This window comes from Chenopodium quinoa, unplaced genomic scaffold (assembly GCF_001683475.1).
Source record: "Chenopodium quinoa cultivar QQ74 unplaced genomic scaffold, ASM168347v1, whole genome shotgun sequence".
In the NCBI taxonomy this organism is placed as follows: Eukaryota; Viridiplantae; Streptophyta; class Magnoliopsida; order Caryophyllales; family Amaranthaceae; genus Chenopodium; species Chenopodium quinoa.
In genome coordinates this window covers 1,085,361-1,113,343 of record NW_018743575.1, presented here as the reverse complement: position 1 = coordinate 1,113,343, position 27,983 = coordinate 1,085,361, and the positions used below count along the sequence as shown (strand labels likewise).

The following is a 27,983-nucleotide window of genomic DNA, read 5'->3' as shown; positions in this document are numbered from 1 at the left end:
ACTAGTTTTCAATTTAAGGAGTTGTTTTGATAATTAGTTCGGGCAACACTTAGTTCTAGGAGTAGTCTAAGTTTTGTTCTTCAAAATACTTAGTTCCAGGAGTGGTCTAGGTAGTTTGAGAGGCGTTGAATTCGTTCTAGGAGTGGCCGCTTTCAAGGTGATATCCAGTTTGCTATCTTTAAGTTGTTCGATTTCTGCAAAGAATTTCGAAGACTTATTTTAATTGTGTGAGTTTTGACTCTTTACTAGGTTAAGGTGTTTAAATCCACATCACAAATTCTCAATTCTTCAAAGTTTCTAATATACTCCTAATCACAAACCTAAGGGTGTCCAAATACTCCTATAATCATATTACTAAATCCATTATCATCACGCAATGGCTTATAAGAGGTAGACAAAGCACAAGGACATGTCACTATTCCACTTGAATTAATGACAAGAATAATTCAAAGCTAAAAATATACTCGATAATGACTATTGACTCGCTTAGCTCCATTAGCTCACAAAATGCTCCTCTAATCAGCAACTTGTTCTATTGTACTTTAATGCACTAGAGCTTTAGTTACACATACATTAGATTGCCTAACATACATTAGCAGTAATTAAAGCTACACATTAACATGGGTATTAGCAAATACAATTGGACCAATCTTCAATCAAATTCTAACAACCCCAATTCCCAACTTTTTTTATTTTTTTTTGAAGGAGAAAGGTAGCGCAGCCATTTATTAAATTAAATAAAGTTCCGCCAAAGTCGTAATACTCTGGGGAAACGAACCAATACAAACAAGTTCAGAATTGCTACCCATATCCCACCTGGCAACCATGTGTGCAACGGTATTACAAGCCCTCTTAATATGGAAAAAACAAAACTGATCAAAAATAAACTATCAATATAAATGTCATCATAAACCAGAAATAAAGGAGAATAGCCACTGATCCTTCTTCTTACAGATTGCACAACACTGATGGCGTCACATTCCACTACTACCTTGGAGTACCCAAGTCTCCTTGCCACCTGAAGCCCATAACGCACAGCCATAGCTTCTGCTACCTCTGGAGTAGTTGCTGGACACCTTCTAGTCGCACACACAAGAAGACATCCTTCACTATCCCGAATTACCACCCCCAGACCAACCAATACTCCATCAACAACATGTGCATCCGTATTAACTTTGACAGAGCCATCAGGTGGGAAAACCCAAGACGCAAGAGATGCTACTGCCTGGCCATTACCACTAATTACCACCCCAATTCCCAACTAGTTCTAAGCAATCAGTCAAAATTTCACCTAATTACCAATTATCTTATCAAATCAAAAAATAAAAACTTCAATAAAAAATCTCACAAATAAAAAGACATATTACTTTACCTTATACATATACAAGCAGAGAGATGAATTTGAATTAATCAACAGTAAAATTTTCGACTATGCATCCAATAAGCTTGTTGCATTTCATAAACTACAACTATTTTTTTCAAGTTCAACAACGAATCGAAAGACGAATGACAAATTGAAAAAAAAAAAATTTAACACTACAAATTATAAATCAAACACTCGAAGGATTGGCGTTGATTTTTATAAAACCCTAACTGCTAGCGATATTACAGTATAACAATCAAAAATCCTAATTTTTACAATTCAAGAATTAATTTAACCCTTACTTTATTATTAATCCAAAAATTGAAAATCAGAATCATAAACTCACCTTTCGCCACTGTAAGCTTGAAGTCGCAGGCGCCGGCGGGCTTAGGAGAATAATTAACCAATGAGCAGGGAGGAAAGAGTATAGAGGAGAGAGAACAGAGCTGAAAACAAATAAAATTGGGGAAGATGAGCAACGGGAAACACAAAGCCAAACGGGAACGTTTTCCCAAACTAAGCTCTATTTAAACTATTTCCCAAAATGGTTGCTTGGCAAAACTATTTACCAAACTAAGGTTCAGGGAAAAAACGTTGTCTCGGACAGCGTTTTATTCCCTGCTTTTTTTAAAAGAAAATTCAATTTGTAAACACTGTGTATACCTGTTGACTTTATTTTTTTTAAAAGAAAATTCGTAATTTATAGTTTTGAAAAAAAAAATTAAAAATAAAAAAACAAAGACCCTAAAACACTGCCTGAGGCAGCGTTTAACGTTGTTAATGAAACACTGCCTCAGGCAGCGTTTCTTGCGAGTTTATTTTTTTTTTTAACAGCGAGCTTCCTCCTTATTTTACAGCAGCTGCTTCCTTCTCCCTGCATTCCCACACTTGCGCACCCTCACTTAATCTCTCTCTCTCCAAGACCCTTCTTCTTCTCCGTTCAAGCTGCCACCTCCACCGCCGTCTCACTCCGACGACCGGTCGACGGAAGCCCCGAAAACCTAGCCTCACTTCAACCCGAATTTGATATGTACTCAATCTCTCTTTGGTTTTTAAAATTCTAGGGTTTATATGGAATTGTGGTTAAAATCTTGATGATGTTGAATTGTTTGTGTTGATAATGTTGAATTGTTAGTGTTGGTAATGTTGAATTGTTAGTGTTGGTAATGTTGATTTGTCAGTGTTTGTAATTGTTGAATTGTTAGTGTTGGTAATTGTTGAATTGTTAGTGTTGATAATAGTTTGGATAATGTTGAATTGTTAGTGTTGGTAATTGTTGATAATGGTTGATAGTTGTTAGTTTTTGAGTGATTGTGATAACCTACATTATTGTTTATTAATGGTGATTTACTGATACTAAGTTGTTGTAAATTGAAAAGTATGTCTACATTGTTGTTTAATTATGGCGATTTAGGGATGATTTAGTGTCTTTAAGTGTAATGTGTTTTGGTTGTTATGTAGAATATGGCTGCACAAAATGTAGTTTTGTTATGCCGGTGGGGAGGTGAAATTATGTTCGATGGACCCCGTGTCAAGTATAGTGGAGGAAATATGGAACCAGTAACACTTGAACCGAACATGACTTTCAATGATTTAGTGAACGAGGTTCATAGTAGTATAGATTCAAACCCAAGGAATGTTGAACTAAACAATAAAATGAGGTTTGAGACTAGCAATGGGGTTCAAGTGTTACCTGTTTCTACGAATAAACATTTGAAAGCTTTGAGGAGCGTTGTTGCAATGAAGGGTGTTCCCACTGAGATATATGTAGAAATGGTGCCTATATGTACCCAACAAAGTACTCGGGCAAAACAACAATCTACATATATTTCCGGTTACAACACAGAGCCCTTCCAAGTGCCCTCACACAACATTCCATCAACTGAATATGGGATGAGATCTTTCAGTCGAATGCTGTACGACGATCAATTTCACATGCCGTTTAGTTCTCATATAGCTTCACCTGTACATGGGGGGGGCATATGTGGCAATGACCGGCCAACCTGGGCCTTCGACATCAAACAACGTCACCCCTTCACCGATGCAATTTCATAGTTATTCGCCTATGCAAGATGATGTTCAAGCATCGTCGTCTCAACTCATGCCAAATCATCTTGAAACTATTGTGAATAACGAATTGTCTGTGTATGATGTGTATACAAATGATGAGGCCGAGAGCAGAGAGGAGGAAGATGGACTTCAGAACATGGATGGTGAACCTGCACACATGGAAGTTGGCGAGCCCCTGGTTAGAACTCCCATACCTTGGTTCAGTTAGGTAAACGAGAACTATGAAGTTGATCAGTATTGGGGGGCCGAATCGGGTAGCCATACATCGTTTGTTCCCGGGGAGAATTTGAGAAAGGCATGTATTTTGAAAGTAAGAAACTGCTTCAAGAAATGGTGAAGATGTATTCTATACAAAGGAATCAATTCTACACCACAGTGACATCGAATGAGAGTGTTCTTCATTTGCGGTGCAAGAAGAAATGTGGTTGGATGCTACGGGGTACCAAATCAAGTGAGCACTCGCGTGGCTTTACCCTAGTCACGTACAAAGGCTCGCACCGGGAGAACTGTGTCACTGAAATACTATCTACTGATCACCCACACTTGGATTCGTCCATAATATCAGAGTCTGTGAAGTCCTTTGTGCGGAAAGATCCATCCTTAAAAGTTGAATTCATACAGGAACTCATCTCCAAGCAATTTAATTTTGATGTTCCGTATCGAAGAGCGTGGTATGCCAAGGAGAAAGCTATAGCCGAAATATTTGGGGATTGGGAGAGTTCTTATGGCAGACTTCCGCACTTCATGCAAGCACTGAAACAGCCAAACCCAGGAACCGTTGTCGTATGGAAACACAAAGCTCTGGTGGATGGTGTATACTACAACAACATGGAAGTCTTTGAACGAGTGTTTTGGGCCTTCGGTCCTTGTATCGACAGTTTTAAACATTGTATGCCTGTTATCTATATCGATGGGACGCACTTGTACAGGAAGTATAAAGGAACACTGTTGGTTGCTACAAGTTTGGATGCAAGCTTCCAAGTATTTCCTCTAGCATTTGCGGTGGTTAAAGGCGAAAACACTTCCAGTTGGTCTTGGTTCCTGGGCTGCCTTCGGGTTCATGTCATGCAACGAGATGGCCTCTATGTTATATCTGATCGACATCCTGGGATCATTGCAGCAATGAATGATCCTAACGTTGGATTCACCGAGCCACGAGCCTATCATAGGTTTTGTGTTTGCCACATAGCTTCTAACTTGAAGACTCACGTGCGAAGCAACAAAATGAGAGATATGTTCAAGGCTGCGGCGTACCAAAGGTAGGAAAGAAAACTTCAAGCTGATTTGTGTTTCATCGGTGAGGCTTGTACCAAGGCCATGGAGTACATTGTTCAAGTCCCGTTCACTATGTGGTCTCTCTTTCACGACGCTGGTCGCAGATATGGGATATGTATTACAAACTTCTCTGAAACATTTAACAATGTGTTGAAGGGAGCTCGGTTTCTACCGATCATGTCCCTTATCGAGTTAACTTTCCACAGAGTTAACAAGTATTTCACTTTGAGAAGGGAGTCTTCTGAGGCAAGGTCTGACCAGGGACTTGCATACCCCCCTAAGGTCACTACCATTCTGGAGAAGAACACCGCAAAAGCCAGATATCACAGAGTGAATGCGTATAACCGCCGATTGCATATTTACCAAGTTACAACAGAAGGGGGAGAGCGACTTGGTAGTAAAGGAGGCCATAAAATACTGTGAAATTTCAGTTGAGAACGTGTGCATGCAACAAACCAAAGATATTCCACCTCCCATGTTCTCATGTTCTAACAGTCTGTGCGACGTATTCACTATCAGAGCGGCCGTGGGTGGACCCTGAGCTGCAATAGGAGGCCTACACGAACACCTATGCACCACAATTCTGGCCTATCCCCTGTGAGACAACCTGGACGCAGTACGTCGGCCCTAAACTCATTTCGGACGGCAGCATGGTACGTGGAAAAGGGCGGCCAAGGTCAAAGCGCATATGCAATGAAATGGATGAGACTAACCGGCCCGCGAGCAAATGCAACCACTATCACCAGCAGGGTCACAACCAGACAACGTGTCCATCTAGAACGACATAGGACCTAAGATTGTATTTGTTATTTGTTGAAGTAGTAGAAAGTAGAATTATTTTGTATCAGATTTTCTAGAGTTTGTAACATTTGTAACATTTGGATAATTTCTATTTTCTACTTTGGATGTCGTTTGAAATTTTCCGCCTCGCCCAGCTTATGTTTAATTGCTAATCCGATAATTGTGTTGGTATTTGGTGTATAACATTTTCAATGAACAGATATCATGGACAGGGAAGATAGGACGCCCGGACCCGTTGACCCTTCTGTGCTGACACTATAGGACACACATCGGAGCGGTGCCATATGGGACTAGACGGTAATATTTCATCCGTTCGTTCATGTACTTATGCATGTTAAATTGATATAATATTTGATATTAATTACGTTCGTATGATTTTTTATCAGGCTGATCCAGCGAAGCAGCTAGTTTGAAGGCACTATACTACCAGGTTTACGGGGGAATGGGTTCTCGATCCACGCGTTATTGCGTGCGTCGAGTTGGTAGGCTTGGGTGGTTTTCATCAGATGGCGTTTAGGGAGATTGATCGAGGGCTTGTCACTACGGTCGCGGAGAGGTGGAGACAGGAGACACACTCCTTCCACCCACATGTTGGGGAGGCGACCGTTACGTTGCGAGACGTCGCGATACTCACGCGCCTCCCTATACATGGGACTGCGGTGATAGGACATGCGTTAGTCGATCCCATTGGTTTGGTAGCTCGGGTTCTCGGGGTTCAGCCAGGTCCGAACGAGATCAAGGGGTCCGGGTTGAGGACCGGCTGGGTACGCGAGACTTTTCGTGAGTTGCCTCCGGGCGCTGATGACGCCACGGTTCAGAGATACGCTCGAGCGTACTTGTTCTTTCTCATCTCGGGCTCCTTGTTCGGCAACAAGAGCGGGAGGAATCTACAGCTCATTTACCTACAGTTGTTAGACCACGACTGGGATCATATCCGTGGCTACAACTGCGTAGTGCGGCTAGTGCCTATTTGGCGTCATTGTATCGCCAGCTGTGTAGAGCATCCCACCGCAGTTCTAACGAGATCAGAGGTCCCTTGATTGTGCTTCAGGTAACTCACCTAATTACCAACAACCTATTTCAAAAGCCACTTACCTAGTTTATACTAAACCTAGCTTTGTATTTGTGTTGTAGTTTTGGGCTTGGGAGTATATCCATGTAGGCAGACCATGTAGGCCTGCTAGACATCGTCAGAGGGAGCAGGACCGGGACGACCAGTACCAGGCGTACGATGCTCCACCGCTCCTTACACCTGATGAAGCGTACGGGTGCAGGTTTGTTACAGTTGTCATTACTTTAGACTTCATATGGTTTTATTGTGCTAGTTGACAAACTGAAACATTTTTCGGTATTAGGTGGGTGGTCCCCAGACTGACACAGGCGTATGTGGCGAGGGGTCTTCCGTACTACCGAGACACCCGAGACCGACTCAGGGAGGATCAGGTAGTAACTTATAAGGAATTTTTAGCCAGTAATTTAATATGATTCTTGTCAGTTCACTAACCTATTTACGGTATTACTTTTGATGTGTTTTTGCAGGTGACATGGGATCCGTATGTAGCTGAGTTGGTTGATGACATGCCTGCACATCTGCTGGATCATAGGCAGAGTGGCGTGCCAGGACCCCCGTCATCTGTTTTGAGGTTATGGAGAGTCACCTCCCCGACCGAGTCATGCGACAGTTTGGACTACGCCAGCCCGTCCCCCAGCAGTGTGACACTAGTATCCGCCTGCACGACGTTGACCGTCGGGGAAAGGGGGAGACAGACTGGTCAGTGGAGCACAAGGTTTACACTGGCCTATGGCAGCGACGGTTGGAGTTCGTTGTTGAAGGTGATCCGATGCAGGGCGTTATGGATCCTCACGATCCGTACATGGTCTGGTACAGGCGGATTACACGGCGTTTCATCAACCCCAGCTACACACCACCTTCCACACATTACCAGCCAGCATATGACGTCATTAACGGATATGTGAGTTTCTTTTATTCTACTTATTTTCATCAGTTTTTTAATTTCTATATCATACAACTGACTGATCGATGATTACTGCAGGCGGCGGATATGGTGGCGATGGTTGATGCACTGTCAATCGCCCTTGCAGACGGACCCACCAGACCCCAAGTCGAGCGAGGTGCGAGATATGGGCGTGGCTACCTTACACAAATATGGTCACGGCTATCTCGTCCACCAACCGGACGACCATGATGGCCCCTCCGTCCATTCACAGCTCGAGCTCAGCCAGAGTAGCTGTGTAGGTGATCCTATGTCACCTAGAGACGCAGAGGATTACATCATCCACAGTTCTGCGCCCACCCCCACCCAGGAGGGCCCATCATCCAGCCAGCAGAGACTCCCCCACCGCCCCAAGACCCATTCACCACCATTACTCATTACATGCGGCGTAATGTCAGACGGAGGGCCGATAGACAGGATAGCGAACAGTTACCCCGAATAAATGAGTCTGGATAGTATTAGCTGATTTATTTATTGTAGCTGGATTTTCTAGAATGTTGTATATAACACTTACATTATTAATATAATAAATGTTTTTTACATGAATCTGTGTGGTTTGAAGTTTAATTTCCTTATTTTTCCAAACCGGACTTATGTCAGTCAAAATAGATCCTTCTAGGCCGATATATATCAAACACAAGACATTTGGGCTCCATAATGAGAAACGGGGTAGAAGCGATGGCCGGTCGTGGTTAATGTGGTGGTTCACGGTGGTTATAGTGTTGTTGGGGGTGGTTTGAGTGGTTTGAAGTGGCTAAGGGTGGGCAAAAGCGGTGGTTGGTGGTGGTGGTGGTCGATGGTGGGGAGGTTGTCAGGGTTCGTGAATGGCGGTGGGGATGATGGTTGAGGTTGGGGTTGGTGGTGGGGATGGTGGAGGGTGGTGGCTGAATGACTGTTGGAGGGTGGGAGGCTGAAAATGTGAGGAGACTGCTGGTTACTGTGTGTTGCAGCCAGCAGATAAAACGCTGTCTCGGACAGCGTTTTATATGAAAAAAAAAATTGCACATAAAATGCTGTCCCAGGCGGCGTTTTATGTTCAACAAATAAACGCTGCCTGGGACAACGTTTTATGTGCAAAGAGCACATAAAACGCTGTCCCAGGCAGCGTTTTATTTTAAAGAAATAAACGCTAGTCCAAAACCGGACCGGACCTGGACCGGGGACCTGAATTGGGTAATTATGAGGACCGGGGACCGGACCTGAATTAACAGGTCCGGTTCCGAGCCAGACCTGAAAAATCAGGTCCGGTCCGGGTTTGGACCTGAATGGACCTGTTTTGTGATTTTTTTCGTTTTTTTTTTTTTAATAAAAAACCTGTTGGACCTGCATATGGACCTGTTTTGTGATTTTTAGACCTGTTGCATAATTTAATAATTACATACAAACCAAAATTATCAATCACAAAACTACATAAAGTCTATAAAGTCCCAATTCCCAAACACCAAAAATACAAATGAGTCCACCGAAAATACAAATGAGTCCACGAAAACTCATAACATTATATAAATTCTCTTAAGTCTCAAGTACTAGAAAAACATAAATTCTCCAACGAGTTATTTTCCCTTTGATCGCGTGATTCACACTAATGAGTCCACGAAAACAACTTCATCGTCTACATCGTTAGATTCACCACATTGCACCTCTAAATAAAAAACAATATAGAATATATTAGAATATATTAATGATTGATAACAATGAAATAATAAATTTGGTGAAACAAAATTTCAAGTACATCAAATTATTACTACCTTTCTCTATTTCCTCTAACTCTTTCAAATTTTCTTCCACATCAACAATTGGCACTTCCTTAGCTCTAAGCCAATCTTGTGTGCAAAGTAGCGCTTGAACCATCTTCAATACAAAAATATTACACAAATATGTATAAACGAAGTCATATTAAGATATAAACAAACTTGATTTTATAAAATAAAAAGGTAACGATGCATTACCTTAGGAGTTAAAGAACTCCGAAATGGATTTAGAGTACGACCTCCCGTACTAAAAGCAGATTCCGATGCAACGGTCGACAATGGGATGGCTAGTATGTCACGTGCCATGCGATTAAGAATCACATAACGCTGACCATTCTTACCCCACCATGTCAATGCATCTTGTTCTTCCTCCTCTGGCCCTAATTGATCATTTAAGTACCTATCTAACTCACTTATCGCATACCCACTTGTCCCCTTCAATCGTTTTGCTCTTTCTTTTAGTTTCTTCACATAATCGGAACCCACTCCTTTACTATTATCAACATCCATTGACATACTATCTCCACAATCTGGAATATTAGAAGTAGCATACATTTTTCTATATTCCTCAAATAAAGAGTAAGCAAACTCCTTCACATCATTAGCAAGTTTCATACCCTTTTCCGATCCATGCATATCTGTTAGTGTCAATTCAACAATGACCATCTTAGAGTGAGGGTCGAGAAGAAGAGCACCATAAATGAACTTATTCATCTTATCCACATCCCCCCAATACTTATCAAACTTTTTTTTCATTGCAATGGCCATAGCTTGAAAATTCAAGTCCCCACTTTGTTCCCAATTATTCAACATATCATACATAGAAGCAATTTCTCCTAAACCTTTATTAGCTGTCACATAATGGGAACCAGAAATTCGTTTAGTCAACACATAAAACCCCTCTAGAAACAAAACCAACCTCTCCACTTTTTCCCAATCTTCGGGTTCGGGAGGCCTTTCATTGTGATTCAAATCCTCTCCATCAGGAAGAGATAACCCACTAAAAACACGTCGAAACTTCAAAGCCGTTTCCAACATTATGTATGTGGAGTTCCAACGAGTGGGGACATCAAAGGATAAAGAAGAATTTGAATCTATGTTTGCTTTTTACACAAGATCTTTAAATCTAAGTATTCTTGCAGGGGAATTCTTAACATATTTCACAGCATTTCTAACTCTATCAATGCACACACCATGCTCTCTAATACCATCCCACACAATTAAATTAATGATATGAGCAATGCATCTAACATGAAGATTTTTTCCATCATTAACACATCCTGTTCTTCTAACCATTCTACTTAAGTGTGCACAAGCAACATCATTTGAAGAAGCATTATCAACAGTGACAGTAAAAAGTTTATCATCAATACCCCAATACTCTAAACATGCTCAACTGCTTTTCCAATAGCCTCTCCTTTATGACTAGAAATTGGACAAAAATTTATGATCTTTTTATTCAATTTCCAGTCATTATCAATGAAATGAGCTGTAAGACACATATAATTAATTCTTTGTATTGAAGTCCAAGTATCAGTGGTCACAGAAATTCTTTGACATGTCTTAAACATTTCTCTCAATTTCTCTTTTTCACTATAATACAACTTTAAACAATCACGAGCAATGGTAACACGAGATGGAATGTGAAATTGTGGACATGCAACTTGCACAAAGTGCCTAAAACCAGGTTTTTCCACATGTTTAAATGGTAACTCATCAACAATAATCATGTGAATCAATGCCTCTCTAACATCATTCAAGTTAATAATCCTACTCCCACACTTTAATTCACCACTCTCATGTTCTTGATCAAAATACAATTTAGTTTGCTTTTCTTTACCCCTTTCTTTTTCTATATTAAGAGGATTACCGAGACATGATTCTGCATGGTTTTTAACATTTTTTGAACCATTAAGATTACCATCAGCAACAAAAGTTTTAGGACAAAACTTACATTCAGCTCGTAGTTTTCCATTCTCGACGTACTCTAAGTAATATTTCCAATACTCAGCTTTCCTCTTACTTTTTCTGTTCCATATATATTCCCGCCCCGCTTTTAGCTTCTTATCAGGAGGCAAACTAGATTGCAATTCTTCCATATCCTTTTCAGAAAGTGGCTGTGACGTTTGTTCAGAAAAAGAAGCAGACCGTTTGGATTGAGAGCTCTCCATCTACAATATAATTATATACAAATATACAATATAAGTAATTTTAAAGTAACAATTATATACACATACCATAAAAAAATTTAAGAGCAACTTACATTGCAAGAATAAGAATCCGTGGTTCCTTACTCCCTGCAAGAATAAGAACCGCTGAACTACATACAGGTTAGCCCACTTATTTAATCTTAATAATCTGAGTCTCTTACAAATCATGCACTTAGTTTATTTATTTATTTTTTTAAATTTGGCCTAAGATCCAGAATGAATATATTTATACGCCACAAATAGTACTCTACCTAAGTGGGTAAGATAGAAAAAACTAAAAAATAAAGATGATACCTAAACAAATATCATCATCATATTCATATTCATTCATTCATATTAACGGGAAGTAATGACAATTTCTTGACAATATAGCTGAAACTATCCTTATGAACCCTAAACTCAAAAAAAATAAACTAAAAAATACTTATATTCAACATGCAATGATGCAAACAGAAATTCTCAAAAAAATAAACCATACTTATGAACCCTAAACTCAAAAAAACCAAAAAAAAAAAAAAAAACAGAAATTCGAAACAAATGAACTAAAAATAAGAAATTCAACATGCAATGATGCAAACATCAAACAATCATTAAAAGCAATTGAAACAAGAATAAACATATAAATTCTCACACTTAAATTTAATATTTCGAATACCAAAATTATAAGCGAATATACTTACCGGAGATTATCGGTGTGCATCGCCTGAGAGAATGAGGGAAGTGTCGGCGGTGGGCGGTGGCCGGAGCGATGAGCGACAGGCCGACAGCCGCGTTGAAAAGTTGAGATTGAGGGAGAGTGAGAGAATCAGTTAGGGCTTAGGGAGTTAGGGACTTAGGGTTAGAACTTAGAAAATGAACGTTAAGCGTTAACGTTAGTTTCAATTTTTCAGAGTTTGATTTTTTAATTTATTTATTTTTTTTTTTTTAAAAAAATATTACGATTTTCCCGGGTTGTAGGTCCAGACCTGAAAACCCCGGGTTTGGACCGGGTCCGGACCGGAACCGGGAACCTGGATTTTTAAGAACCGGGACCGGACCTGAATCAACAGGTCCGGGTCAGGTCCGGTCCGGTTCAGGTCGGTTCAGGTCCGGTTTCAGGTCCGGTCCAGTTTTTGTACACCCATAGCCTCAGCCAGCGTTTTATGTGTTTTTTTTTATTATTTTTTTATTTTTATTTTTTTATTTTTGATAAATTAGAATTTACGAAATTAAAAAAAAAAAGCCAACAGGTAAAATCGCTGTCCGAGACAGCGTTTTATACCTTAATTTTTTTTTTTCAAAAAGCAAAAACCAGGGTATAAAACGCTGTCCGAGACAGCGTTTTATCCCTGAAGCTTAATTTGGTAAGTAGTTTTGCCACGCAACCATTTTGGTAAATACTTTGCAAATATGGCTTAGTTTGGGAAAACGTCTGCCAAACGGGTAGAGGACTTATATATAGTTGTATAATTATACGTATAATGTATTTCTATATCAAAATAAAACCATCTTAACCCACCGAAATGACAACATTGGCCCTGTGGTGGGAAATTTTACCCCAGCAATTTGCTGGGCTGAGATCGGCTCCTACTTTGCTTGCTAAAAAGCCTTTTGTTTTTCATCTCCAATGGTAATACCCAACTACTTCTCAATTTAGCAACTCATGTAAAGTCTAATTTCCAAATGAAGAGACTCTCAATGAAGAAAGCAATGCCCACCCCTCGCCCGTTCACCACCAACTAGCACACTAGCATTTTTTTTAACGCTAGCATCTAAAGTATACTAATATCACTCTCACCACCAAATCCATACTGTAAGTTTTAAAAAAGAATAAAACTAAAATAAATTACAAAATCCTTTGCTAAAAATACTCTCTCTTCTAGAAAAAAGTCCCTCAAATCTCATTATTGGAGATGGTCTTATTGTCTAATTAAAAAAAAAATGCATAAAAGAGTTGTAGTATCCGACGATGAAGGTAAAACCCTTGAAAATTCCTTAATTTATTTGTCGTGTTTTCAATACTCGCCATTTTTACTCTTACGCGAAACCTTAATTTTTGGTAATGTTCTAATCATGAGTTGATGAAATCGATTTTTTTTCGCAGAGGAGCTCGAGGTTCGTGATGATGAGAGAGAACAAGCGGAAGAAGGTGAAAAGCTCAATGGCGGTGTAGACGATGGTGAAGACGAAGATGACGTTTTGTTTCTTCTATTTAGTTGATTTTCTGTGTGTGGAATGATCTTCAAGATTGTCGTTTTTGCATCTGATTACGACTTAGTTTGCAATTTATGGGTATAAAACTAGGGTTTCGATTTTCTGGGGTTTTCTTTCTGTGAGTTAAGGTTATTTCGAGATTAGTTGTCATTTTTTCTGAGCTTTTCACTGCAATTTGGAACAACAGTCTCGGGAACATCCGTAAAGTTTTATATGTTCTACCCTTTTTTGATTTGAGTGAAAGGTAAAGACACTGATGAACATTTATTGATGTCATGCAGACAGCTGAAACAACAATGGATTATCTTTAAATCATTGGAATTTCGTAGTGCTGATTATTTTTGGTTGCGAAAGGAAATGTTAAAGTGTAATTGGTGTTTTTTTTTTTTTTTTTTTTTTTTTTTTTTTTTTTTTTTCAATGGTTTATTTGTTGCCGTAATGGTTATGATTGGATACTTATTGATGCACATTAATGAAGATGTAAATGAGCTAATTTTTCTTACAGAAGGACAAGGATGAGTTTGAGGATGATGGTTTTATTGTCGCAGGTGACGATGAAGAAGAGGAACCCGAAGAAGATAAAGAGGAGAGACATAAAAAGAAGAGGAAAAAGAAGAGGTGGGTCATCTTCGCCAAAAGAAAAAAAAAACATTTAATTTGAAATGCATTTTTTCTTTGACATTGTTTTAATTTATTCTAGAGAGTCCTTTGAACTTGATGACGATGACTATGAGCTTCTCTTGGACAACAATGTTAAAATTGCTCGTAAAGCTGTGAGTATTATTTGCTTTTAATGGCTTATGTTATTATGGCTGGTAGATTCATGTACTTGATTTTGGGTTGGTTTCCTTGTTTAAAATTTCTAGTATTTGCTTGCTTTTTACAGGGTAGCAAAAAGTTTAAGAGGTTGAAGAAGGCTTGGCGTGATGATACTGGGCATTCTGGACTTTCCGATGAGGATGGTTTCTATGGATCTGGAAAAGGTGGAAGGATGGCCGAGGAGCACGTCAAACACTCTTTATTTGGCAGTGATGATGCTGAATAAATCTTTGCTCCTTTACAGGTTATACATGCATTTTAATTTTTTTTTTTCTTTTTTTTTTTTCCCGGTTGTTGTTGTTGTCACAGGAGGGCCGGCTGAGGATATTCCAGAAGAGGATGATCAGCTGGAAGAAGATGATGTAGACTTGGCTGATGAGGATGACATGGCTGATTTTATTGTGTCTGAAGATGATATGGATGCTGATGGGGTGCCTGCTAGGTATGGATCTAATGTCTTTTGGTTCTGTTCAACACTCATAATGCCCCCTTTGATTGTTTTTCTATTGGCTTATACTGAATGTAGACGGGTTAATAAGAACAGAAAAAAGAAGCATAGGCAACCTGGAGGAGTTCCGTTATCCGCACTGCGGGAATTCCGAGATATTTTTGGCGATGTTGAAGAACTTCTGGATATGCGTCGAAAAAAAACTTGAAAGAGATAGATATGATGAAAGTGGTGAATGGAATGAGAGAAGGCTGGAACATGAATTTGAACCTATCATTCTTGCTGAACGGTATATGACTATCAAGGATGATCGTATCCGGAAAATTGACATACCAGAACGAATGCAGGTAATTTTCTGTGCCCAAACTACTCCATTTCTAGGACAATAATTTGCTGCATCTCTAGTTAAATGTACTACGGAGTAGAAGTGATGGTCTCCTTTGATTTTATTGTTGAAACTGCTAAAAAATGGGTAAACGTGATGTTAATTCTGGTCGCTTATGTTGATAGATATCTGAGGAGAGCACTGGTCCACCTTCCACGGATGCTGAGTCCATTGTAGAAGAAGCCAAGTGGATAAGAAAGCATCTAGAATCTGGTCAAGTTCCTGGCCTTGTGAACATATCATTTGGAGAAGAAACGGAATACCACATTCAAAATTTTCTGAACTTCACACATGTTCAGAAACTTGATGTGAGTTTTGGCTTTGTCTGCCTGCTGCTGTCAGATCTTGTCTTCTTTTGGCTCATAAGTTTTCTTTCATCATTTCCAGCTCCCTTATATTGCAATGTACCACAAAGAGGACATTTTCAGTTTGTTGAAAGATCCTGAGACGGGTGAAGATGTCAATTATGATAAGCCTGCTTTAAAATGGCACAAGGTAATCATACTTTGTTATAATGTACAGGGTGGTCTCAATCTCTTATACGGAGTAATATAAAACTCTAGGTTGGTCGTAATATATATGCTTACCTGCTAGGTTTAGTTTTGAGATTAGATATGTGTCTGTGCAGGTGCTTTGGGCTGTCCAGGACTTGGATAGAAAATGGTTGCTTCTTCAAAAGCGAAAGAGTGCTCTCCTGGAATACTATAATAAAAGGTTTGAGGAAGAATCTCATAGAATATACGATGAGACCAGATTACGTTTGAATCAACAACATTTTGAATCAATTATTGGGGCGCTGAGAGTTGCAGAATCTGAAAGGGAACTTGATGATGTTGATTTAAAATTTAAGTTGTATTTCCCTCCCGGTGAGGCTGGGGTGGATGAGGGGGAATATAGAAGACCCAAAAGGAAGTCATCTTTTTATAGTTTATGTGACAAAGCTGGATTATGGGAGGTTGCTAGGAAATTTGGCCATAGTTCTGAGCAGTTTGGTGCACAGATCTCTTTGGATGTAAGGAAGAATTTTATTTTTCTCATTTGACTTTTCAGTGTGCTTTCTTCTAATTTAATCTTCTTTCTTGAACTTGCTGTAGGGAGTGGATGGACCAGAGGATCCAAAGGAGACAACGGAGGAAGTTGCATCTAGTTTTACCTGTCCAATGTTTGATACACCTCAAGATGTGCTTAAAGGTGCTAGGCACATGGTATGTGTATTAATCTTTTGGATTATATTTTGCCTGGATTACAGTTGTACCTTGTTTTATAAATGCATTGTGGCTATATGCAGGCTGCAATTGAGATAAGCCTTGAGCCTTTTGTGAAAAAACATTTTCGCAGTAATTATTTCGACAATGTGGTGGTTTCAACAACTCCTACATCTGATGGGAATATTGTCATAGATGCTTTCCATCAGTTTGCAGGCATTAAGTGGTTACGCAACAAGCCATTGAACAAATTTGAAGATGCGCAGTGGCTTCTTATCCAAAAGGCCGAAGAGGAAAAACTCCTCCAGGTCACAATCAAATGGCCGGAGGAAATTCTTAAGAAACTGATTACTGATTTTGAGCTTCTGTATACTAGTTTGGCTGTGAGCAAGCTAGCGCAGCTTTGGAATGAGCAGAGAAGACTGATCTTACAGGATGCTATACACAATTTCATTTTACCAGCCTTAGAGAAGGAAGCTAGATTGTTGTTGACTAGCAGGGCTAAGAGTTGGTTGCTTATGGATTATGGCAAATGTCTTTGGGATAAAGTTTCTGTGGCTCCATACCAGCGTAAGGGAAGTGATATTAGCTCAGATGAGGCGGCAGCTCCGAGGGTCATGGCTTGCTGTTGGGGTATTGGAAATTCACCAACCACTTTCGTTATGCTGGATTCACTTGGAGAGATTGTTGATGTTCTAAAGGCCGGGTCAATCAGCTTGAGGTCACAAAATGTTAATGACCAGAAGCGTAAAAAGCAGGACCAGCAGCGTAAAAAGCAGGACCAGCAGAGTCTTTTAAGGTTCATGACTGAGCATCAACCTCAGATTGTAGTGCTAGGGGCTGTGAGTTTGTCTTGCATCCAGCTGAGGAATGATATTTATGAGGTATCTGTTCTAAATTACTTATCAATTACTGTCTGAACTGTATTCCTTAGATTTGAATCTTGCAGTTGCTTTATTTAGTTTAATTGATTTCACTTTGTGTTTTTTTGGTGCAATATCTTTCCCAATTTGTAATTGTTTAGTAATTGCAAATTGGGTTGGGACTATGGGCTTGTTGGAGCCGGAATCTTTGTGAATTGATAGTCTTCAATTCTCCATGCATTTGTTGTACTCTTTCCAGTTCTTTTTCATTTGTGATTTTAGTAATTTGCATATGAGCTAGGGTAAAGATTAAATTATCATTTTATTTGGAAGTAGAAGATCATCAATGTAGTACATGAAGGGTAAACTAGGAAATTTTATCTGGAGTTCATTTTGGAACTAAAAAGGAGAGAGAATCGAGATACTCTTTTCGACTTCAAAGTAAAGTGCTCCCTCCGTCCCCAAATGTTTTTCCCACTTGCCATTTTTTGTGCCCCTAAATGTTCTTCCCATTTCCTTTTTTCCAACTTAAATTATCATTGAGGTTTATCTTTCCCAATGTACTTTTTCTTACTTTACCATCATTTTTGCAATAATGATTGGGATTTTATCTTTCCCAATGTACTTTTTCTTACTTTCTGGTTTTATCTTTCCCAATGTACTTTCACTACATTCCCATACAAACCTTAATTTCCGTGATTTTTCACCAAATGGGAAAAACATTTGGGGACGGAGGGACTGAGGGAGTATCATTTTACGTTAAAATCTTGCCCCTAAGTAAAAGTTCTATTTCACCTTTATTTATTGTTTTATTCACTTTTACACTTGTTTGGATAGAAGGAAATGAAAGGAAAAGAAGAGAAGAGAATGGGAGAGGACAATTACTCTTGTTTGCTTATATGGTTGGGGGAAAGAACCATTTTCCCTCTCTCTTTAATAAGCATAATTCCTCCAAAATTGGAATTACATGGAGGGAAATGGAGCTCACCTTTCCCCTCCCTTTCTCTTCCTTCCCCTTCCTCCTCTTTCCCTCCCCTTCTTTCATTGCTATTGAAACAAAGTGTCAATCAACCAAGCCCCACTATTTTAGTTTTTTATCCACTTTTATTGAACCAAACTCCACTATCTTCTTTTTGTTCACATTTATTGAATCAATCCCCACCACCTTATTCATTTATTCACCTCCCTAAACATGTGCGAAGAAGGCAAATTAGACTTTTAATTGGGTATGGATGGAGTATTTGCTAGAAATAGTTTAAAATAGAGGGAGAGTATATTATGTAGTTTTGTTTAATTCTGGGGGAGGATCAATGTTAGTGCTGGTATATAGATGGTTGTGTTTATACTTTATAAGCTCTCGTTGTACTACCTCAATTATTTTAGTTTACTTACTGTTCTCGACTCTATTCCACACACCCCTTTGTCCGACTTTTGTGATTAGTAAGGAAATATATAGATAAACAATCATGTGAGATCTTGTTAGATTTGTTTTCGAAATATAATAATGGTCAAAGTTCATGGGTATGAACAAATAAGTTCGAATCATTAATCGTGTTCCAACTGATATTTGTATGGAAATTTCTAATTTATATTCCAGTGATTGCAAAGTATCACTTGCAGGTCAGATTTTAAGATTTCAAAAGTTGTAAGCTAAAAGTATAATGAGCTTATTGTAAAATTCAGAGAAAGTAATTCCAGTTTATAGAAAATTTTCACTAAATTACTACGGAGTACCAGTTATGGTGGGCCTTAGTGGGTATTCAAATATAATCCCAACGTATGTTATTCCAGAATAAACTAAATCATGAGGGATGTTTTCCCTAATGATCCTTTGTGAACACAAGCTGTTAGTAGGCAAACTTGTTTTTTCCTTACCCTCTATCCTCCCTAAACTGCTCAGCCACCCTCTCTGCCCTGCAGGTCCTGACAGACACTCGAATCACCACCCCTCATTACTCGTCGTCATTATTTTCCAATCCTAGAGTGCTAGAGTTGAGCCATCCCTTTCCCCTTTCCCTTACTAATTCACCATTGTAATCCAGCTATACATTGAATGTCATCATGAAATTTGACCTTTGCATCCACTTCTAATTCACTATTGTAATTCTGCTGTGCATTATCATCAAATTCTGCCTTTGCATCCACTTCCTTATTGATTCAATATTGTGGTTCAGCTATACATTGAACATAATCATCAAATTCAACCTTGAATCCACTTCATATTCTATCATTTCATCAATTTCATATTCTTAAATGTGCCCTCTATTACATCTAGCCAAGGTTCAAACCTCCATAAATTCTCAGATTTTCATTGAAATTGTGTCAAAATTATGTCCTTTTCTGTTGGAAGCAAGGTCTGCCACCAATGAGGGGTTGTATATGTCTACAAATACGTAGTAATTTTTTTATTTTTTTTTTAGCTTCACATGTTCTGAAAAAAAAAATGGAAAAGGAAAGTTATGAGGGATTAGCAATGAATTTTCTCTCCTAGTTTTGAAGGAGTAAGAAACCCGATTGGTAGTACACCAATTTTGTGGTGATATCTTAATGAAAAATTTGAAGCCCTAGCTTTCATACAAATAGTTTTCCACTGTACTGGTGTTGATACGACCCAATGTTAAAATTGCCAATCTGGGCTGGGAAGACAGGCTCAAGATGGCTGCACTATTTTTGGCGACCTTTGCTGACCAAGAGTTAAGAGGGAATAGAGATTTGGATGATAATTGGTCTAAAATAGGATTTAAGAATTATGTTTGGAGGAAATTCCCTACATCTATGAAATGCAGATGACATCTAAAATAAGATTTTAAGGCTTATGTATGACGGGGTGAGTCAAGCATGTAAGATGGTTGGAGGTCTGACTGCTTGCTCCTGATGAATGCCCTCGTGGCTCTCTCCTCTGTGTGGTTGGTGATGCATAATCTCTTTCTTCTTTTTGCTTTTAACTCTTTTTTTTGGCACTAAACTGCAAAGTTGTGACTTTTATGTGGCTGTCATTAGTGCTTATAATTTGGGCTTTGTGCTGAGCCTAACATTATACTTGATACTAAATTTTGGGTCGGAAATAGAAGCTGGGCACTGATGCCCCGCATGTTCACTTACGAAAATACAAAACAAAATGCTATTGCTATTTAAATTATATTTTTCTGTATTTTTATACAAGTCATTAACCCATACTGTGTCATAATCAGGACGGTGTCTTCATCTCAGAAAGTCAGAATTTGAGAAATTGCATATCAGAAAATGGTCTAATTTTCACTCATATCTGTTGCTTGTGAATCAACCACCTTCTATTATCCATTTTTTTTGTTAGAAAAAAAAGCCGGCCCCAAATCATTTTGGGACTACGGCTTTGTTTTTTTTATTGTTGGGAAAAAAAAATAATTAAACTAAGTAACTACCCTTGCAAACAAAGTCTAATGTTTTTGTGTTTCCCTCTGCATGACTTTTCTCTTGGTATAACAGATGTAGATTTTTTGGTTCAAATTGCTGTTGTCAATAAAATATGTGGATTGTTTTAGGCTTTCTATTGTTTGTTGGAAGTAGTAGTGTCTTCATATATTTTTTTAATTTCCTTTCAGACTGTGTTCAAGATGGTTGAAGAATATCCTAGAGATGTGGGTCATGAGATGGATGGGCTGAGTGTTCTTTATGGGGATGAATCTTTGCCTCGTCTGTATGAAAACTCTCGTATATCATCTGATCAGATCCCTGGACATCCAGGTAAATTAGACCAGATTTCTGCTATCTTGTTCTAATGCTTGTTATTCTTAATTAGTTTGATATCTATGGTTACTTATTTTCAGGCATTGTCAGGCGTGGGGTTGCACTCGGACGGTATCTTCAAAATCCATTAGCCATGGTTGCTAATCTTTGTGGGCCAGGCAGGGAAATTTTGTCTTGGAAATTCAGCGCTTTAGAAAACTTTCTTAGTGATGATGAGAAGTATGGGATGGTGGAACAGGTTATGGTTGATGTCACTAATCAGGTGGGGCTTGATCTAAATCTGACAGCAAATCATGATTGGTTGATTGCTCCATTGCAGTTTATTTCTGGTCTTGGGCCCAGGAAAGCAGCATCCTTGCAAAGATCACTTGGCAGAGCTGGGGCAATAGTTACAAGGAAAGATTTGTTGACTGCACACGGACTTGGCAAAAAAGAATTTATCAGTGCTTCTGGTTTTCTGTGTATTAGGCGTAGTGGTTTAGCTGTTAGTACCAGGACTACCAGCCAGTTCGTAGACGTCCTGGATGATACAAGAATACATCCAGAGTCTTATGCTCTAGCACAGGAAATGATAAAAGATATGTATAGAGAGATTGTTGAAGCTGATGATTTGGATAATGATGATATTAAGATGAAAATTGAATATTTTAGAGATTGGCCAAGTGGATTAAAATCTTTTATCGTTGAATCTTATGCAGAGGATACAGACCGTTTATCTAAGTTAGAGACCTTGCGTGCCATAAAACTGGAGTTAATTCAAGGCTTTCAAGATTGGCGTAAACCATATGAAAAACCTAGTAAAGAAGAAGAGTTTAATATGCTCACTGGGGAGACTGATTCTACCTTGGGTGAAGGACAAATTGTTCATGCTAAAGTTTACAGTGTTGAACCTCAAAGAGCAATGTGTGTCTTGGCTTCTGGATTATCTGGTATGCTTTCAAGGGAAAAATTTTCAGATGATTGGACGGATTTAAATTTGACTGAGAAGTTGCATGAAGGTGAAATTCTCACATGTAAGATCAAATCTATAGTGAATTGTGAACATATGGCAATCTCGACTGGTAGAGATTATGACATGTGGAAAAAATTCGGGCCTCAAGATCTGGTGCTCCTGACTTGTAGAGATTATGACATGAGCAATGCTGGGCCTCAGAATGTAGAGAGCTTGGACCCTTACTATCATGAAGACTGTAGCAGTTTACCAGCTGAGAAAGCTAAGGCTCCTAGGAATAAAGAACTTGCAAAAAAGCAATTCAAGTCGAGGATGATTGGTCATCCTCAATTCCAGAATATAACAGCTGATGATGCAATGGAGGTATGTGTTCAGATGCTTGCTGTCTATTTTTTTCTTCTAAGAATTTATTGGATGGCAGATTTTTTTTTAATTTTTTTTTTAAGGGGTGGACAATTTTAACGTTCTCTAAGCCTTTAATGGCTTCTGAAGCTTAATATTGCGCGCTAAATATCTACCCAAGGCAAGCTCCTTTTTTGACTTTTTTTGAAATTGATGTCTGCATCTTATTGTTTTCTTATGTTTTGATCATTAGGTTGTGTGGAGATGATTCTATTCCTATTCTTTATTCCCTTTGCTCATCCGCCTTCCTTTAACTGTGTTGTATAGCTTTTAGCAGACAAGGATCCTGGTGAAAGTGTATTCCGTCCAAGTTCTCGTGGTTCATCTTATTTGACCTTGACTTTAAAGGTTTATGATGGTGTTTTTTCCCACAAGGATATAATTGAGGGTGGAAAGTACCACAAAGGTCCATTAAACTTGCTTCGTATTGGGAAAACACTTAAAATTGGAGAGGACATTTTTGAGGACTTGGATGAGGTAAGCATTCCATTCACTTTTCCGTTCATTTATTGTCTATGCATTATGATTCTGTGCATGTCATGCATGCACATGCTTGTAGCTGACATTTGGTAGATAGCTAGAGTTTCTGGCAATTTTCACTGGTATTAATTTACAGCAATATTTTTGATAGCTTAATTTGATTCTGAATCAAGACTAGTAATTATTAATTTTTTTTAGTTATTCTGGTATTGGTTGTACAATATAGTTTGGAGTACTGGCACAATATAATGCTCAATATCCATACATGTCTATTCTCTAGGCTACTCTTTACCACACAATAGGCTTTCTGGTGCTTTGCTTAGATTAGTGTTGGTGATCCTATGGGTTCTGGAATTTGTTTCTTACCCAAGTTGGCTTTTACAATCCTCAAAGGCCTCAACTAATGTATAAAAAAGGACTAAGCGCACTAAGGTGATAGGGGTCTTGTTCTTGTAGCGCCTTGAGCGTTCCTTAATTAAATGAGGTACACCTAATAAATATCAGAGAAAACTGTAAAACAGAAGGCTGTGTGCCTCTTTGAAAGCACCTCACCTAGGTTAGAAAGCACTTGACCCCATGCGCCTATGTTTACTTTTTTATATTTTTTATTTATATATTGGCTTGAATAATATCAAGCTGACCATTCCATTGTTTGCTTTCTGCATTGCAGGTCATGGACCGTTATGTTGATCCACTGGTTACTCATCTGAAAGCGATGCTGAACTATCGAAAGTTCCGGAAGGGGACAAAAGCAGAAGTTGACGAGCTCCTTCGAATCGAGAAATCAGAGCTCCCGTCGAGAATTGTTTATAGTTTTGGCATTTCACATGAGCACCCTGGCACATTTATCCTCACATACATTCGCAGTTCAAATACCTATCACGAGTATATTGGTCTATGTCGAAAAGGGTTCAAATTCCGCAAAAGGATGTTTGATAATATCAACAGACTCGTAGCTTATTTCCAGAGCCACATTGATGATCCTATTCATGAGTCTCCTCCGTCAATTCGATCCGTTGCTGCTATGGTACCAATGCGTAGTCCAGCAAATGGTAATTCTTCTGGAGGAGGTGGATGGGGTGGTTCAGGCGACAATGATGGTGTGTGGCAAGGGTCTTCTGACAGAGAACATTCTAGGACAGGTAACTTTGCTCACTATGATTGACTCACTTTGAGTCTGACTTGGGCCTAGCTCTCTTCTCTTGTCTGGGTAAAGGATAGCAAAGGCCCTGTATGTATCTCAAGCATCTAGTGTGATTCATATATTAGTTTGTGTGCTTCCACAATTCTTTCGACCCAAATGGATTTATGATTTTTGAACAGTCTTTGACTGTATGAATGCCTTCAAAGTTCATGTCATATAGGAATGACACATTTCTGTCTGTTATAACTGTACAACTTCTAGAACTCTCTTTGTCCTTAGTGACCCATATCAATGTATGCACACTGGGGATCTGCTCTTTGATAATTAAGAGCGATGTAGTAGGGAGGAACCAGTGGGTGGTTGTGGGGCCCAATGTTGGAGAAATACTAGAAAGGAAAAAATTATTGAAAAAGAGTGCATTGATTGATTTGGTATTTTTTGTTTGACAAATTTGGGGTACTTAGAAATAGGAATATGTATAGATTAATCTGGGATCATGTCAAAGGTGTTCATAAAGGGAGGCTAAATGGCTAGTTTTGTTAGCCAATTAATTTTATCTCTCCTTACATGTTTCAAGGTTTTTTTGGGTGTATGATGGGTACGTGGGTGGATAACATATTAATCTCGTGGAGGTTTTCACTGACATCTAATCCTTGCTCTGTTTCTGTACTAGACCTTACAAAATGATCTGTATTCTTCTTGCTGGTTAGCTTCTTTGTCTGAGGCCTACACCTTTGTTTTGATGATTATTGAAGCATGAAATTGTGAACTCTAGATTTTGAAAGATTAGATTGATCTGTTGTATTTGCTTTGTGTTGAGGGTGAATGTCTCAGCTCAGGCTTGATACCTCAACATTTGGTTTTGTAGGACAGAAGGATAGAAATGGAGGCCATGATAGGCGTCCCAGTGGAGCTCCAAGGCCAAATGAAGGATGGGGCGGTGGACGAGGACGACGTGGACGTGGACAAGGGCTTGGGCATGGTGGCCGAGGCTCATACCATGGCAACAGAGATGGTAGCAGCAGAGATGGCGGTGATTTCAACAATGGAAAATGGGGCTGTGGACGTGGGCGTGGGCATGGTGGCCGAGGCTCATATCATGGGAACAGAGATGGTGGCAGCAGAGATGGCGGTGATTCCAACTATGGCAAGTGGAGTTCAGATGACAAAGACAGCAGGCATGGTTCCAAGTTGGGTTCTGACAATAAAGCAGGGAACAATGGTAGTTGGGGAAGCTTTCCTGGTGCTCAAGTCCTCAATGCTCCAGGTGAGGAAGCATTCCCTGGTGGCTGGGGTTTAAGTGGTGGTGCTGGTAGTAGCGGTAGAGGTGGAAGTAGTGGCTGGGGCGGAACTGGTGGATATGCTGGATGTGGTTCAGATAACAAAGACAGCAGGCATGTTTCCAAGTGGGGTTCTGACAATAAAGAAGGGAACAATGGTAGTTTGGGAAGCTTTCCTGGTGCTAAAGTCCATAATGCTCCAGGTGAGGAAGCATTCCCTGGTGGCTGGGGTTTAAGTGGTGGTGTTGGTAGTAGCGGTGGAGGTGGAAGTTGTGGCTGGGGCGGAACTGGTGGTTATGCTGGCAACGCCTCTGGATGGGGTTTAGATAACAACAGTGGGCATGGTTCCAAGTGGGGTTCTTACAATAAAGAAGGGAACAATGGTAGATGGGGAAGCTTTCCTGGTGCTAAAGTCCAAAATGCTCCAGGTGAGGAAGCATTCCCTGGTGCTGGTAGTGGCGGTGGAGATGGAAGTAGTGGCTGGGGCAGAACTGGTGGGCGATGCTGGCAACGCCTCTGGATGGGGTTCAGGTTCTAACTTCTATCTAAGGGGAAAAATGTACTGACTAGGACTCCTTTGCAGTGGTTTGGTATAACTATGATCCTTTTTAGGTAAATGTAAACATTTACTGCTAGTAAATTTATGTAGTCTCTATAAAATACAATCTGAAACATGTCATTTACCATTTTGACCAATTTTGGTTTTATACACGAAATTCTCTAGAGAGAGAAACTTATGAGAGAGAAAATATGTTCTCAACCCAGACAACCCTAAGCCCATACGCCTTCCCTTTCCGTCACCTCCTTGTTTTCCATTTCCATTAATCACTCTTATGGTTAATCCCCTCAAATTATTTTTGGCTAGTTTTCTATGTTGTGTTCAGGATTGATTCAAGATCCGATTTCCGCAGTTCATCCATGATAAGTGGATTTTCGAAAAATTGGGGTTGGTTCTTATTGTTCTGTACCTCTTCATTCACTCAATGGGTACTACTACTTCCTTTGTTTTGGGCGGTGAACTTCCTTCCTTAGTATTAATTGGGGTTTTTCTCCCCTCGAAGGATCGGTTCTTCTTCAAGATGGATACTATTGATTCAAACAATTTGGATCCCTCTAATGTAATTGGTATCCCCTCTCTTCGTTTATCTCCTTCGTCTTTTCATTGGATCTTTCAATTTTTATTGATTTTTTCCTCCTTTTTTTATCCTATTATATCCCTTATTGGTTACTCTACAAATTTTTTCTATTAACCCCATACCCAAACACTCACCAGTTATTTAATTATCTGTTCCTTTTTCATGTTGGTTTTAATTTCATTCCTTGGAGTAGAATTGCTGAATTTCTCTTGACATTTGTTCCTCTCTGGAACTTGGGGTATGACAACTCATGAGTTTTATGGTTTTGTTTTTCTTCTACTCGTATTATTCTGGATGTTGGGTTGTTTTCTTGAGCTTTATTTGTTTCACTCATTTTTGTCTTTTCTTTATTTGATAACTATTGCTTCCGTTTGTTGCCTTGCACTTCTTCCTTATTGTTTGCTATTCACCTCCCCTTTGGAGATTTATCAAACTACTTATGTTATTTTTACTTCTGTTATATGTATTGTTTATTTTACTTGCTTAGTTTCTTCTACGAGTATTATATTTCTGACCTTTGTTCCACTTTAGAGCTTGCTTTATTTTAACTCTTTTGATTTAAGAGAATTAAATTGTGACTTTCTTAAAAAGCTTCTCTTGGTTTTTGTTTGGATTTCTATATTTAGGTGCTTATCTTACTCTGGCTTTCTAAATTTGCAACTGGTTAGTTTTGTTGGTGACCTTGCTTTTGCCTATTCTTTCTTTTGCTCTTCCATTGGTCCTGCTATATTCCCCGTTTTCTACTTATTTTCCTCTGTTTTTTAACTGGTATTTATGCTTGTTTACCTTATGTTAGTATGTTACTAATGGAACTCCTGCCATTTGCTTTTTTAAAACCTTGGCTTTATTTTTGGCTACTGTCCTAGATCATATTGTTATTACTTTACACTTTCTGATGTGTTTTTGGTTTCATTCTTTATTCTCCTCTTTGTTCTACAGTATCTTTTTCTATAGGTTTGTTCTTCCTTTCTATATGCATATGAGCTTTGTCTCAACAACTTCTTCTCATATCATTATTACAGGATTTTTTAGCTATTATGTCTATATGCAGATTATGCATTATGTCCTCTGTTATTTTTGTTCCTTTATGCTGCTACTCGTTCTTTTGGTAGCTTGATCTTCAGGTTTTTCTTCGATTGCCCCATCTCACTCTGTTTGTTTGGATTTTTTTGGCTTTATCTTTCTCAGACCAGTTTTCCTGTTGGATATTTTGCTATTGGTTATCTTACATCTGGTCCATGTAGTAGTGCCTTTGTACAATATGTTGCATTATGTTCTAATACTTTATTTCTAAGGAAAATTATTAGTTGGAATGTTAGTAGAGCTACGAGTTCTCGGGCAATTAAATTAGCCCTTTGGTGTTATTTAGCTTAGTTTATTGGCTTATTGCCCTATATAGACCTTTGTATTCCCTGTGGAACTTATGAAATGGTCTTTTTAAGACCTGGATTTTGGATTTGTCTAT

The 27,983-nt window shown here is 39.0% G+C and overlaps 2 protein-coding genes and 1 pseudogene across 2 annotated transcripts; 2 read left to right on the top strand and 1 right to left on the bottom strand.

Annotated features, from left to right (window-relative positions):
- Positions 1–498: 498 nt before the first annotated feature.
- Positions 499–3,381, bottom strand: LOC110682644. The gene is made up of 3 exons (XM_021858979.1): positions 3,367–3,381; positions 1,710–1,886; positions 499–1,225 (listed from the first exon to the last, which is right to left on the bottom strand). Exons 1-3 carry the CDS (start codon positions 3,379–3,381, stop codon positions 734–736), a joined length of 684 nt encoding a protein of 227 aa, XP_021714671.1. The 3' UTR covers positions 499–733.
- Positions 3,382–3,763: 382 nt separating this feature from the next.
- Positions 3,764–5,131, top strand: LOC110682643. The gene is made up of 2 exons (XM_021858978.1): positions 3,764–4,692; positions 4,813–5,131. The coding sequence occupies exons 1-2, from the start codon at positions 3,764–3,766 to the stop codon at positions 5,129–5,131; spliced, it is 1,248 nt and encodes a 415-aa protein (XP_021714670.1).
- Positions 5,132–13,354: 8,223 nt separating this feature from the next.
- On the top strand, positions 13,355–26,119 carry LOC110682680 (annotated as a pseudogene).
- Positions 26,120–27,983: the final 1,864 nt, after the last annotated feature.

Excerpts from the sequence above, each read along its gene's own strand:
- LOC110682644 (XM_021858979.1), bottom strand. Across the intron at positions 1,226-1,709 it reads CAAGCTTACAGTGGCGAAAG|GCAGTAGCATCTCTTGCGTC; the intron begins GTGAGTTTATGA and ends GGTAATGGCCAG.
- LOC110682643 (XM_021858978.1), top strand. The coding sequence starts at position 3,764 with ATGGTGAAGATGTATTCTATACAAAGGAATCAATTCTACACCACAGTG. Across the intron at positions 4,693-4,812 it reads AAGGCTGCGGCGTACCAAAG|ATATGGGATATGTATTACAA; the intron begins GTAGGAAAGAAA and ends CGCTGGTCGCAG.